The following is a 15,022-nucleotide window of genomic DNA, read 5'->3' as shown; positions in this document are numbered from 1 at the left end:
TAAATAAATAAATAATCACCCAGGGGACATTTAGGATTCTCAAAAAGGACCTTCAGGACCACATGAGTTCTAAGGGGTGAATCTTGTCCACCCCAACTTTTGTTATTGGACAAAAAATACATTAAAATGTATTACATGTAGATAGGCGTTCATTACGTTTGTTTCCAATTTCTAAATGACAAAGTATTATAAATGGTTATAACTCCTATGAGACATGATATGCAACTCCTTTCCTTTATCTATTAACCAAAATGGATTTGGGTTGGTTTCGTTTCCGGAGAAATGACAACAGTATGTCTCATGTTAATAAAGGTGGACATGGAGCAGGCAAGATCATAGGTATGATTCCATGACAGAATAGGGTTTAGCAACTGACCAGTTTGTTCTTTGTTAAACCATTCTATGTCTATTGGTTTTACTTAGATGGCCAGCCTTGAGAGGCAGGGGTGGAAAATTGCTGGTGAAAAGCTGAGTAAATTGACTTTGACAGTTGATTTTCTCTATGAAACTGTAAATAATTGGAAAATTTGCACAAAAGCTTATTTTTTTTAAAAAAAAAAATGCTGTCATTATTCATTAATTTATTTAGCCACATATCTCAAAAGTGCTTTTTCAGTAATTGCACAAACAGCAAGCACAAATATAATCAGGAGACAATACGTGTTGGCCCAGTTAAGTCTCTACTGTACCTAAATAACAAGCAAATCAAGTGACTACTCCAATCTTGTGGAATTTGAACAGGATACCAGGGATACATGGTGTGTATTGTGTGGGGAGGGAATCATTACCTAAATGAATTCTGTAGTGCCAGTTTGAAGTGAAAAATAATCTCTGTCTCTCCCCCTATCTTCCTCCATTAATTTAAAAATAAACATAGAGTTGGAGGAGGGAGAAAGGAATGTGAAAGACATATAATCTCCTTTCTGCCCAAGAAACATGTTTTTCAATATTTTCTCTGAATATTTTCAAATATTCTGTCAGTCTCTATTACTCTTAAATCCATGGATGTGGTCTCTTTAGTTACTTGCTAGAATCACTTTGGAGACCTAAAACAAATGCTTGAAGTTTGTCTGATATTAAGGATTACTTTATATAGGGTTGAAACAACCACACACATTTCCTAGTACTCTAACGTTCAATAGAACAAAGCTGCGGTTTCAGAAAATGAATTAGCTCAGGCACAAGGCAAACAGCATTGGAACAAAATAAGGTGGTCATATCACCCTCTGGGTCTCAGGATGAACCAAGGGCACTAGGCTGAATGCACCTTAGGTACAGTGAGGCTGAAAGGCAGTAGCAAGGGATTAAAGGGGAGAAGTATGTTCCATGTAGGAATACAATATTTTGCTTATATCATTCTCACTCTCAAACATTTAGAATTTCCAAAATTTTCTCCCTGCTGGGTGAGATTTTAAGAGTTTGTGTGTATTTTCCAATGATCCCCCTGCCAATTTTGTACTTCATTCAATATTTATGTATACAAAATGCCCCTCCCAACCATTTTGTCATACACATACACACACACAAAAAAAAATCTGTGCAAAAACAAATTGAAATTCCATATCAGCTACTTAGTTATATATTCCTAAGTACTGCCTCCTGGCCCTACCTCTCATGTGAGCCCAACGTAAGAGACAACAGCCAGACCAGGTGAAGGAGGTCCATTCAGCTGATTGAGGTGCAAAGAAGATGGTATTCCTAACCTTCTCCTTCCAGCAAATGAGGCTATGATAGGGACTGGAGACAGGAGTCCTGCTCCTGATTGTCACAGGCAGGAAGGGCTTGGAAATGTCATGCTCCATGTGTTCCAACTGGTAGCTAAACAAACTTCCTTGGCCTGATCTGGCTGCTGGCTGTTAAGCTGGGCTTTGGTCATCTGTGTACCCTTACAATAAGACTGTGTCGTCTTACTGAATATGGAACAAGTACAGATCCATAATTCTAGGATACAAATCTGTAACTGCAATACTGAATGCCAGCCAATGATTTATGCACACACACATAATATTCACAAATGTCTCCAAATGTGAAAGTTCTTGTATGGCTTGACAGATTATCTATCTATCTATCTATCTATCTATCTATCTATCTATCTATCGATGGGATATCTCAGAGTGCAGCTGAGACATCTATTGCCAATGAGGAAGCCTAGTTTCGTGAAGTTAGTTGTATCTCATAAGCTGTATCTTAATACCTTTAGGAAAGGTGAGTGAGGCTCTCCTATTGTCAGGGTTGAGGAAAGATTCAGACTTCTGTCCACTCATCTTTTGTATATGTAGTGCATCTTCTTCTTTGATGCAATTAGAAAAATGTCTTGGACCAGCCCTTCAGTTTTGACAGGCTGCCCTTCTTTGGTCCAAGATCACTTGGTTGGTTGACAGGTCAAAGTCAGTAGTAATGAGGTCACAATGGCTAATTCTTCTTCAGAGTTGGATCATTCACATGGAGTCACAATGGTTGGCCTCTTATTCTTTAAGGCAGGCAGCATCAGCATCATCTTGTGACCACAGCAACTGTTCCCTCTTTGATTGAAACAGATAGGAGAATGTAGAGATATCCTTTCACTGAGGTGAACAGCATGAGGATCTCAGTGCAAGAACCACACTGGGTTGCACTTGCTGACTGCAGTTCACTGTAGCCAGTAGGAGGGATCAGCTGACAGGATGCAAATAAGCAGAGCAGAATAGGAGCTCCTGAGCTCACTGCTAAGAGCTAGATGTGAAAGCTCAGGCTAGAATATGATAAACACTCTTTAATATGCAATACAATACGCAGGAGCCAGTTTGGCATAGTGGCTTGAGGGTTGGACTATGACTCTGGAGACCAGGGTTCAAATCCTGGCTCAGCCGTGTAAATCTATTAGGTGACTGAAAGTCACGCTCTCTCCACCTCAGGAGAAGGCAAGGACAAACCTCCTCTGAAGAAAACTGCCAAGAAAAACCACTTAGGTCCACCACAAGTTGTAAAGGACTCGAAGGCATATAACAACAATAAATATGCAATTAACCAACAACTGTGCAAATAATACTTATATTATGGCCAAAGAACTGTATTGTAAATTGTAATAAAATTAATACTAACAAATGCTTTGATACAGTAGGCCTTTGACTATCAACACATGCCCCAGAGGTGTTTGGGGGGGGGGGGGAGATGGAAATAATTTTCAGAAAGTGTTGGATAACCCTGACATGAAGACTCCTAGATTGATGAGGATCTTTTTAGTTAAGGACTCATGCTATGCAAAATTTGGATGCAGTTGTTTTGTGCAGAAAACAGCTTTTTCTGTGCATGAAAGAGTATCTTGGGCATAGGAAACAGTATTTTCTACATAAAAAATAAAATATTAATGCAGAAATTTAAATTTATATACAGAAAAAGCTATTTTCTGTTTAGAAAATGCTTTCATTGGGGATTTATTCTGAGTAATACTAACACTTGGTTGATTTGCATAGAAAACGGTATTTTCTGTTTTCTATGAGCAGCAATCAGTATTTTCTGTGTAGGAATTAATATGTAAAGATTGAAATATTTTTTTCATGCAGAATGTGGAGTTTTCTGTACAAAACAATCATGTGTGAATTTGGGGCAGAATAAGTCCCAAATTGGACATAGCCTTCAAAAACTGAGGGTTTTGCAGACTTTCTAGCAGCAAAAAGAGATTTAAGAAGTAGATTATAACAGAGAGAGAGGAGCTGGTGGCAGGTTTAGATGGAGCAACAGTGTGCTGAGGCAGGCTTTGCTGTACTCGAGACCTTAATATCTGAAGGTGCATTTTTTCCTTTGACATGTCTTCCTGAGGACTTATGTCTGCTGGTAGTGCCCTCCTCTGTGTCCTATCCAATGCACATCAGAAAGTGCCTTCTTCGCTCTGGTACTCAATATGTATGATGTCCTTGGAGGTTTGAAACCAATGTTGGTTTCATTCCTTTGCCAAACTGAGATTTTTTTTTTCAATTAAATACTTTGGGTGCTTAATGATTTTGTCTAAATCTGTATGGGTGTATGGTTTAAAATTGTTTTTCTTATTTAAACTTTAATTTTATTTTATGTGATTTGACATTCTTTAAATTATCATTGACTGTTTAATTTTTAAAGTTTTAAAAATCATCCTGAATTTATTTTATTTTTACACTGCCTTGAGATCTTGTGATAGAGACCAGAATGTAAATATATTAATGCACTGATAATACTTTCCACATACAGGGAAACTTCAGGGTGTAGCATTGGAATGAAAATTGAGTTTAGAGAGAAAATTGAGCTTATGCTGGTTAGCACAAGAGCAGTACAATATAAGATAGAGCGAAAAGACTGAAATGAAGCAGTTGGGATATTTGCAGGAGCTATGGGCAGTCAAGGTGTAGATACACTGAATTGTTATAACTGTTTGACACCATTTTAATAGTCCTGGCTCTTTAACAGTTATTGGGAATGGAACTTTCAATAAGAGAATTCTAAGAATTCGCCAAGCTATAATTCCCAGAATACATTAGGATGGAACCACGAAGCCATAAGTGATATTAGACTGATGTAACTGTAATGTAGATTTCTACTCAAAGAAGTTATAATATATCAACAGAAGTAGCTACAAGCCACAGAGCACCCCAGAGAACAGGTCTAGAAAAAAAAGTGTATCCATTGGGCATGTCCAGGATATGTCCAGGAATGAGGCAGTGAAGTGGAGAGTGTTGGAAACAAAATGAATTTTCATATAGATGTGTGTGTCATAGAATCTATATTGTGCCCCTACATTATTATCTTCTCACTGGGTACAATGATATATGTTATCCAGTATCCAGTAGTGAAGTAAGATTCAAATCAGCTTCTGTGGGACTAAGGTGTATACATGCAATTATGTAGTCTGAAAAGTTGAATGCTGAAGATGGATGAAAGAATGGAGAACGAGGACCCTTTCACACAATACAATGATAGTATTATGATTCAACTCAAACTCTTCACTGCATCCTATGGAATCCTAGGCTTTGTAGCTTTGTTATAGGCCCTAGAAGAGCTCTCTAGTGGTGGTGGGGTTCTAAATGCCACTCCCTATACTGCAAATTACATGATTTCAAAGGATGCTGTCATGTCATTTAAAAGGGAACCATAGTGCTATAATTGTGTAAGGTGAAAGAGGACCTACTTTAAGCAAAGATGAATTATAGTATTTGTTGTTGTTAACTGCCCTCAAGTCAACCTCAACTCATGGCAGTTTTGTAGATGAGACATCTCCAAGAACCCCTGACTTCGATGGCTATGCATAACTTTTGCAGACTCAAGCCTGTGACTCCTTGATTGAATCTATCCATATGGTGTGTGGTCTTCCTCTCTTTCTTTTACCCTCAACCTTTCCAAGTATTATTGACTTTTGAATGACTTCTGACCTCTTATGGTGTGCCCAAAGTACGATAGCCTCAATTAGATCATGTTGGCTTCAAGGGAGATTACAGGCTTGATCTGTTCTAGGACCCATATGTTTGTCCTATTGGCTGTTCATGGTATCCTCAGCACTCTTCTCCAGCATCACATCTCAAATTAATTCCTTTTCTTTTTATCTGCTTTTTTCACTGTCCAGCTCTCACATCCATGCAAAGTGATGGGCAATACAATAATTTGGACAATTCTAAATTTAGTGCTCAGTTGTATATCTTTACTCTTTAGGATGTTTTCCAGCTCTTTCACGATTGCCCTTTCCATTCCTAGTCTTCTTCTTAGTTAAAAAGATGTCATTCTTTAGGCCACTTCAGGAACAGGAATCAGGTGACAGGCTAGAATGACATGGCTACATGAATTATAAGAGACAGAGCAGTGACATTTTTAATTTAATTTTTTCCCAAAAAAATAATCTCAGTGGCTGCTCCATATAGAATGCCCTTTCATGGGAGGTTAGACTGGACACATCCTTGCTTATCTTTTGCTGGCTGGCAAAGTCATTTTTGTTCAAGAAGGCTTTTAATATGTAATCACTGGCCCGGTACATACCTTCCATGTTGTTCAGGCTGGCGGCGGTGTTTTTTCCTCCGCAGGGAAGCCTCAGCTGTGTGGAGGAAAAAGAACCTGCAAAGAGTGGGTTCTTTTAAAGATGCAGGGGCAGTGTAACAAGTGTGCCACTGGTGCACAGGTTACGTAAGTGCTGCACGGCAATGTGCAGATGACACATGGTGCTTACGTAACAATGGCAGTGCCCGTGTATACAGGGCACCGCCATTGTTACAGTGCTGCGCTGTCCAAGGGTTAGGGACTTTGCAGTTGCTGCATGGTCCCTTAACCCTAGTACAGCACCAGCACAGCGCATTAGCACCGTCTATACCATGCCATTGTCAGGGAGGGTTTTTATTTGGAGTGTTTGTTTTATTTATGTTTTTTAACTTTTTATTTTTAAATGCAATTTTACACTGTTTTAATGAGATGATTTTAAAATAGTTTTTTTAAAAATATATATATTGTTAAGTTGTTTTAACCAGTTTTATCTGTGAGTCACCTTGGGTCCTATTCTGGGAGAAAGAAAACATATGAAAATAAAATAAAATAAAATAAAATAAAAATCTTGTGTGAATTCCCTTTTCCCGAGAGAACTGTGCAGGAAACAATAAAGAAAGAGGTACTGTGTTTTGTTTAGCAACTATTGAGGTATTGTAAATGAAGCACTTGGTAGAATTCAAGGGGTTGATCCACGGCATATGTCTTTTTTTAAAAGTAAAGATTTTTAGAGATTTTCTTCATTGATGTTTTGTCTGTGTGAAGATGAGGTTGAGAGTCTTAGAATTAATAAAGACCCACCATTTTCTGTGTATTATAGTGTTTCTCTCTCTCTCTCTCTCTCTCTCTCTCTCTCTCTCTCTCTCTCAAATTATAAGAGGAATGAATCCATATTTGAGAAGTCATGTAATTATTTAACTGGAAAATTATATTAGTGGGAATGTGAAGTGGAGAGGACCAAAATAGTTATACTTGTGGCTATAAGAAAATAATATTGAAACCCTTGAGTGGAGCATTATAAATGTTTTGTCTGTTGTAATGTGCACACACATATACTTCAGGCTAAACTGAAATGGAACCTTTTCTAAATGTGGTCATTTGGTTCTCATTAATTTTTACCAAACTTTCAGCTTTGGGTTCTTGTCTGTGTTATGACAACTAAATATTTAATGAAGATGATGTTAATGCTTTTTTTTAAGCTGAGAGAAGTAGAAGGAAATGTTCCTCTTTTTCAGTAAAGTTTGATTCACATAAAAACTATATAAAGGTTTGGTTGACTTCTTTCATTATGGCATCCTGTTTTAGCCTATTCTTTTCCTTCCTGTCTATCATGTCTCTATTTATCTGATATTTGAAGGGAATAACATGTCTGAAAGCCAGCTCCATCTCTTCTTGCTTTATTGAGGCGTTTTTTTTCCATTTGATTATATTCACCCTCTTCTCTCTATAAATGAGGATGTGGACTCTGGTATTTTGATTGCACTGTGTGTTAGTTTAGTGATACATTTACAATATGTTGGCTCAGTGCACAATTGTCAGAGACATCTATTGCCTCTGCTACCCACATACCTCCTGTGAACCACACCCACATATTCTTAGTGTACTGGAAGTGATATTACATCACTTCCAGCCCCCCTTTCCACCTGAATACCAAAAATGTCCAAATATGTTCTCATTCATTTCTAATTTGGTTTTCACTAATGCATTTTCTGATTTCATCTTTACTACTGAAACCTCTGGTGTTATTACACAGTTCCAATATTTTTTTTTCCAAACCCATCTTGCCATGTATACATGAACAGAGAAAGAGACAAAGAGAGATCTAGAAGTTTATATTTTATTATCTTATTATTAAGATTTTAAAAGTGCTGATGATCCTGTTCTAGATCTTTCAGGCTCCACTTATAACTTGCCAGATTTTGGCCAAGTCAATCCATGCCCTCCATCCCTTGTGAGGTGTAGGATCTCAGATAACAAACACGTTGGGAACATACCCTGGATAAGCTCCCAGAATCCTCCAGCCAACGTGGTCAGTGGCCAGGCTAGCTGCAGCATGTTGGGAATTCTGGTCTAAAAGCAAATTTTCCCAGTTCTAGATGGGAAATGGTTGAGACCTCGGAGTGGCCCTTCAGCTGGAATACATACCTATAGGCTATATGGATCAAAAGTTTGTCCCATTTTATGCCACATACATGTTGGTTCTAGGTATATTTGCAGCAAAGTTCAGGTGTCAGGAGAAACATCTTAACTGTAAGAGCTATTCAGTAGTGAAAAAAGCTCCTTCAAGTTGTGATGAGTCTTTCTAACTGACGTTACTTAAGCAGACACTGTCAGAGATGCTGTATTTGCATCCGATACTGAAGATGGTGCTCTGGGAAGCGGATTGAACTACATGTTCTTCAGACCCTATGATTCTGTGATAGACAGTGTTCAGTGTATGCTTAACCTTCTCCCCACTTTCCTTCATTTTTCTGCAGTATTCCAAGGCAAACAGACATCCAGAGCCAGTGATGGAAAAAATGATGGAATCTAGTTTTTCAGGAACTCAGACCTTTCCCGAAGCCTTGTCTCCTGACAGAGGAGGCCAGACTACAAAACCACACAGGTAATAAAGCAGCGGTTAATGGGCATTTGTTTTGCACATAGTATGGAAGGTGGTTGTGGCTAATGTGTAAGGAAGTGTTTGAGAGTGTAAAGCCTTAAAGAAACCTCACTCTGTTTATTAAGCAAATGCCCAGCATTTTTCTGTCTACTGATATCAGACAATCATTACTTCTGCTTTCAAAATTCTATCCCGTTCTTTGTTTTTTTCATACAAGGCCTAGAGGAAGTATTAAGGATATCATCAAAGCTGTAGTCACAGACCAGTGAATGAGACAATTGTATTCTGAGAACCCATTACAATATAAGATTCCCCCTGCCATCCTGTCTCATCTCTGTTCATGAAGTTAATGACTCATCCTTCTGTAAGAGACTCAGATGCCAACTCCCAAACTTTCTCATTGATTCCCCCCCTCCCAAGCTGGAATGAAAGATGGCTGCTTTGCATATTTGTCTTTACAAGCCAAAATTGGTTATGCAGTCCGCTAGTGGTCTTTCAACTAGCTGACAGCAGAAAGTTTGCAGGTCCAAAGCAAAGACATGCATTCCTCAAGGCTGTTTCACATGTATCTGTCCACAGCTTGATGACTTACAGCTAGGGTTATAAAGGATGTTCACAGGTTTTCTCATCCTTGATGAAAAAAGGTATCTTGATGTATCAAAAGATTCCATCAAGAGAATGGCCAACTGTCTTGAGGTCTTTTGTATTTTTGGATTTCCCTGCTCCCAGCCCCCTAAAAAATGTTTGTGCAGTTTTGAAATGTCCAGATCTAAGTGGCTTATAAATATTTATAAACAAGCAAGCAAGCATATTTATGTAGTATATAGCTCTGTCGCTCTATATTGTTCACTTAGTATCACCTCTAAACAAGTATTTATATTCTGGAGAGTGGTGCGGAGTCAGATACAGAGGTGGAAAGAATATTCACTGCTATTTGTTTCCTGGACAAAAACATGAGTTTCTCAACATTCAGAAACCTCAGTCAAGAAGAATAATGCAGGAGAAAGAAGTTTGCAAAGTTTTCACAAAGTTTTCACACATACCAAAATATTCCAGGAATTATTATGTGCAGAAATATATCTGTTTATTGTTTTTGGTTTTTTGCATAATAATTATGGGATTTTACACACATGACAAAACAGAATTTCCCAACAGCCATGTATGAATGTGTGTGTGTGTGTGTGTGCAAGACTGCTGGTTTTTGCCTTGAAAATAGCAAACCTGAACAACAATTTTGTACAATGATTTTGGTTATGGTTATGAGTTTATGGGATATATAGTGGGTTGTTAATTGCTAGCAACTGTTGACCACATTCCTTTGTGGTTAGCAAGCAGACAGAAGGGAGTTGAGAATGCATCAAATAGATCCAAGATCTATTTGGGAATATTGGTGGGACACAAAAGAGGGGGAATCCATGGGAAAAGGGAAAACAAAAAATATTTTGATTTTGCAATGAATGAGAACGTAGCCTGCCAAAAGTTTGAAACTGTGTGTGCTTCAATTATAATTTACTAATGCTTGGTGGTTAGTTCTGACAACAACAATCTTTGGGATACATCTCTAGTTGCTGAATAAATGTTTTCTGAGTTTTGCTACTGAAACCTGGATTTCTGGGTTCTGTAGTAACGGGGAACTCTGGAGTGAGTTTGGTTTTTAGCCAAAAAAAAAATGTACAGCATTTTCAAGGAAGTTAAAATAATTTTGATAAAACAATCATTCTATGTATCAGTTGGGCCAAAGTGAGACTCAAGGCAGGACACCTGGAAATATTTTAAGACATGTTGAAATAATTTTAATAAACGCCCATTACAGATGGGCACGAAAGTATGAGCGGAGCGCATACTAGGGTTAGAAAGGGGCGGTGCTTCCGCACCTCGCTAACTCTATTGCGCGCTCTGCGCGCACAAAATGGCAGTGGCCATTCTGCATGGCCGCTGCCATGAGGACGTCACGACCACGCCGCCTCTATACGGGGCGGCGCAGACGTGACGTCCTCGCTCTGCGCCAGGGCGCATAATGCGCCCTTTCCGCAGAGCAGGAAGGAGCTCTGTTTCAGAGCTCTTTCCTGGTTTGGTCCACTGGGCGCAGCCTTCACACGGCTGCGCCCAGTGGACCAAAGGAAAAAGGGGCCAAGCGGCCCCTTTCTCCTCCTCCCCGCCACCGCGGGGTGTCCTTGGGGCTTGAAGCCCCAGGGACACCCCTTTTCAGAAGCTGCATATATCCTTTTCAGAAGCTGCACATATACAAATATTACAAGTGGAGAATGGAAGGGTGGAAATATGATACTTCTTCACCTCAGCATCTGGGAAGAGGTTCCTGTACATATAAAAAAGATCCACCTCTTTTGTGGATATACACATGCCCCTTTTAAAGGGTCAGTGGAATAAAGTAGTTAGTGTGCTGAACTGAGTAACATGGTTCTCTTCTTCCCCTTATACAAACTTTATATGTATGATTAAGGGCCAAAACACACAGGCAAAAAAGATCAGCTTCCAAATGCTTCTGGGGCACAGCATTCAAATAACACACACACCCAGATTGACCAGAAGCCACTGCAGGGCTGCCTAAGGATGCCTAGGGACACCAGGAAAAGGAGCACAGAAAAATCACTCCTTGGCAGTAGCCTATTTGGGGTGTATGGTTGCGTGTGGAACGGCCTCTGGCCACTCTATCTTGCCCATCTGTTTGACCCCTAACTTCTGGAAATGGTTATGTTGATTAAGTTTGTATAACATTTTTTCTCCTGGCAAGCAAGGCCTCAGACAGTGCTCTCTTCCCAAGTTGTGGAGAAGTATACCACTTTTTCCCCCCTGCCACTCCATTGCATTCTCTCTCCCTCATTTCCTTTGCTTAGTAAGCATTCCATAGTCATTGGACTGTTTTGTTCCCCCCACCCTTTAAGAATTTTTTTTCTTTCTAAAGTGGTTGTAACTCTGTAAAACTGGAAGTTATTATAAGTCTGTTGATATTGTTCCTCTGTGTATTGGTGCTGAGCACTCAGAGAATGAAATCATGCCACAAGGAATGATGGTGATACAATGGCCTCTCATGTATTTGTTCCGTGTCTTCTCTGTAATCAAGTATAGAGTCATTTAAAGTATTTTTCTGCTTATATCCAAACCTATAAATTCTTTGAAATTGGTACTATGACACCAAATGAAATCAAAATATTTATGTTAAAAAATAATATCATAACAGGAGTTGCATTTATGAACAGTCTCAAAAAAAGATGCTAGTGCGGCAGTCTTTTGCATGTATGCTTTGGAGTAATTTCCATGGAATTAAATGAGAGCTACTTACTTGCACTTACTGCTGAGTAAATACAGTGTACCCTCGGCTTATGTGGGGGGTCCGGAACATAAGCCGAATTCTGCGCATGATCAAGCCCCATTCACATGAATGGAGCTCGTGCATGCGGCAGTTTGGCAGCACCTCATTCATGCAAATGGGATGCGCTGCCCTGCAGGTTGGAGAGTATGCTCAAACCCGTGTATAGCGCGCCCGCGTATGATGCCGGTGCACTGTATAGGCAGAAAAGCAATATAAGGCCAGGATCCAGGTGAAGAATTACTCTATCATAATAACTTATTACAGTGGCATAAGCATAAGCATTTTTATATCAGTGGGAATTAAGGCTGCTTAGCTTCCACTGCATTGTACCCAGTGAGGCTTAATATGTTTGGCACATCAAAGCTCCATTAAAATCAGTGGGATTTAATCACATAGTTAAACAGCTGAATTCAATCTATTTAAATTCAGGATATACCAAATGTACCCTTTAATTTCCTCTGAAAGTTCTGCTTTGCATCCCCATGCTTTACAGTATTTAACAGCAAACCAGAAATGTTATTTTACACTTGATATTTGATGTCTTCATGAAATACAGTGTTTAATATTTTACAGCATTTGATAGTTCAGAGGCAATGGTATTTAAGATCTAAACATAGTTGACAACCTATGAGTGTTTAAATTTGATTCCTATTTTGTAAACATGTCTAGATTTGAACTTCAGGTAAAACTTAACATTTAATCTACAGATTTAAAATGTCTACAAAGATCACGAATTCCACCTATTCTGAAAACCTCCAAACCCCTCCACCACCTGACAGAGCACTGATTCTTCTGTGAAATGATGTTAATGCTTCCAAAACAATGTAGTTCAGGATCTTCATCAGAATGTGCCACCCAGATGCAATAATGGGGCTGCAGTCCTACGAGTCTTTGAATTTACCTTGGAACAAACATTCTCCCTCCTCCACCCCCAATTTCTGGGAAAATATGCCAGAATGGAGGTGTTAAAACATTTGCTTACTTCTCTTTCAGAGATAACTGCACTTCAGCATAGGTCCCTCTTTGACACACCAAAAGTACCTTGGGATCCATTGCATTGGTTGTGATTCAGTTTTTCATAGCTGTAATCAAGTTACCTGCCAACAAAAGCTAGATGCTGGAAGTTCTAATACCTTCTTGGGGATTTTCCCAGACAGATTAAGACTTTTGCTTCTCATGAAGTATTTGAGATAAATAACCGTCAGCATCTGCAGGTGTGCAGAACTCCACCGATATGCACATCACGTTTTGAGATACTTAGTTTCTGAATGCAACAAATTACCTTTTGATTCTATCTCAATTCTTATCGCGAAAATAATGTTCCCTCCTGGTAAAGCCCTACAAGCCTGAGTAAACAAAAGGTGCTTCTGAAAGTGCTTATCCATAATGAGATGGATAATCAGCTTTGTTTAGTAACAAACCAAAAAGAGAAAACAAGAAGGTTCCCACAGTTATTGTAAATTCAGTATGATGTGTTTTCTGCTTTGAGAATGTGTTTGCCTCCACTGAAAGAGCATGTCCTTTGCTGTGTTGTTTAGCTTCTACTTAGCTGATCTGCTGTGGGAGAAAGAACAAAAGTTCTTTCAGAAACAAAATGTTGACCAAGAGATGGTTGGCTCCAGTTTTCATAAATGAGCTGGTCCCAAAGAACAAGAAAGGCCAAGCAAAGTGGCACTTCTTTCAGGTGATTAGATCCTTGGAATTAGATTTCTAGGAGTGCACGGTATGTTGAGAATAAGAATTTAGGAAGTCATGTATTGCATCAGATATAATGTCCATCTCTGTTGTCTTTTCGTTGCCTCTGCTATGTGGTTTGGGCATCACATCTTATCATGGGACAGGGGAACTAGACAGCAGGATCATGGTGAATGGTTCAAGGGAGCTGTCCAACCAAGAAGTAAGAAATAGTTCACAGAACTAGTATTGGGGCAGAATGTGGTGTTAGACCAGCAGTAACTAAGCTGGAAGATGTTTTAAAAGAGTTATATGTTGTGCTACCCATTGGAATGTTAGTGGGGCCCTGATCCAACATACATGGATTGGGTCTCAGAAACGTAAGGCCTAATATTGATGGTATGTCTGCAGACTACAATTTCCATTATCCCTACTCACATGGTGTGATGATCCCCATGTGGTCTAAGCAGCCAAATAGCAGGCCTGCTTTGGGTCTTAGTCCCAGCAGATCATTAGCTTCTCCCTGAGTCTCCTGGTCTATGTTTCTACTCCTTATGGAGTTGAAGATGACCCCTTGAGATCCTCAAATCACGCTGCCATCACCCAGTGAATTTGTATTGCATTTCCCTTAATATACACTGGGACTTGTTAAGGACTACTAGTTCTACTTCTTGCTAATCTTCTCAAGCATAAACCGAGCTAGGACACGTGTAACGGAGTAGCAGATACATTTAAGGAAGTATTTATTATAATTAAAGAAAACAGAACAAAAAGATATAAATCATGCAAGATCTTAAGGGTCTTGCAGGTACAATATGTGTAATTCTAAAAGTATTCATTTCATGCAAGCAACCAGAAAAATAATAAAAGGCCTAAATGTTCTAATCTGACACATTCTCACCTTAACTGATATATTGATGTAATATGATGGCCTTGATGGATCTGAAATATAGTTACAGATCTTAGCTTAGCATAGACTATCTGCCTGAATCATGCCTTCTTGCTGTAGGCACAACACTACAGTTTCCCTAACCTGTAAGACTAACTTGAGGGAGACATTCCCACCTCGAATTCTCACTGTAGAAACCACTAACTACTGAAGACTCTCTCTCTAACTGCCACTGTCTAACTGTCAGCTGATCTCAGAGGCTTTTTCTCTTAAAAGCTTCTGGAAGAAACTCTCGCTCCTGCTCACTGATTTGTCAAGTGAGCCTTCCATCAGCTGTGATGTCATTTCTTATTTGCATGTTTCTCCCTTCCAGCTTATTCTTATTACCTGGCAAAAGTCTTCCAATGACTGGAGGCCCAGTCATTACACATGGGTATTCCCATCCAACATGAGTACCCGGCTTGTTGGGGTCAATTAAGCTACACTTGTAAACTGATTAGACACTGCTAGTTCAGTACGAAGCAGTATATATGAAACAGTATAAATGAAACTG

At 39.2% G+C, this 15,022-nt stretch overlaps 1 protein-coding gene across 1 annotated transcript in view; it reads left to right on the top strand.

Moving 5' to 3' along the window:
- NRG3 (neuregulin 3) overlaps positions 1–15,022 on the top strand; it is a 763,610-nt gene that overhangs the window by 742,733 nt on the left and 5,855 nt on the right. Inside the window, exon 7 of the mRNA XM_089510637.1 lies at positions 8,451–8,578. Coding sequence (XP_089366763.1) covers positions 8,451–8,578 — 128 coding nt within the window. The remainder of the gene's footprint in view (positions 1–8,450; positions 8,579–15,022) is intronic.

This window comes from Sceloporus occidentalis, unplaced genomic scaffold (assembly GCF_023333645.1).
Source record: "Sceloporus occidentalis isolate IW3139 unplaced genomic scaffold, rSceOcc1.0.p SCAF_2, whole genome shotgun sequence".
Lineage (NCBI taxonomy): Eukaryota > Metazoa > Chordata > Lepidosauria > Squamata > Phrynosomatidae > Sceloporus > Sceloporus occidentalis.
Note: the sequence above shows the minus strand (reverse complement) of the source record. Positions and strands in the feature narration are given on the sequence as shown.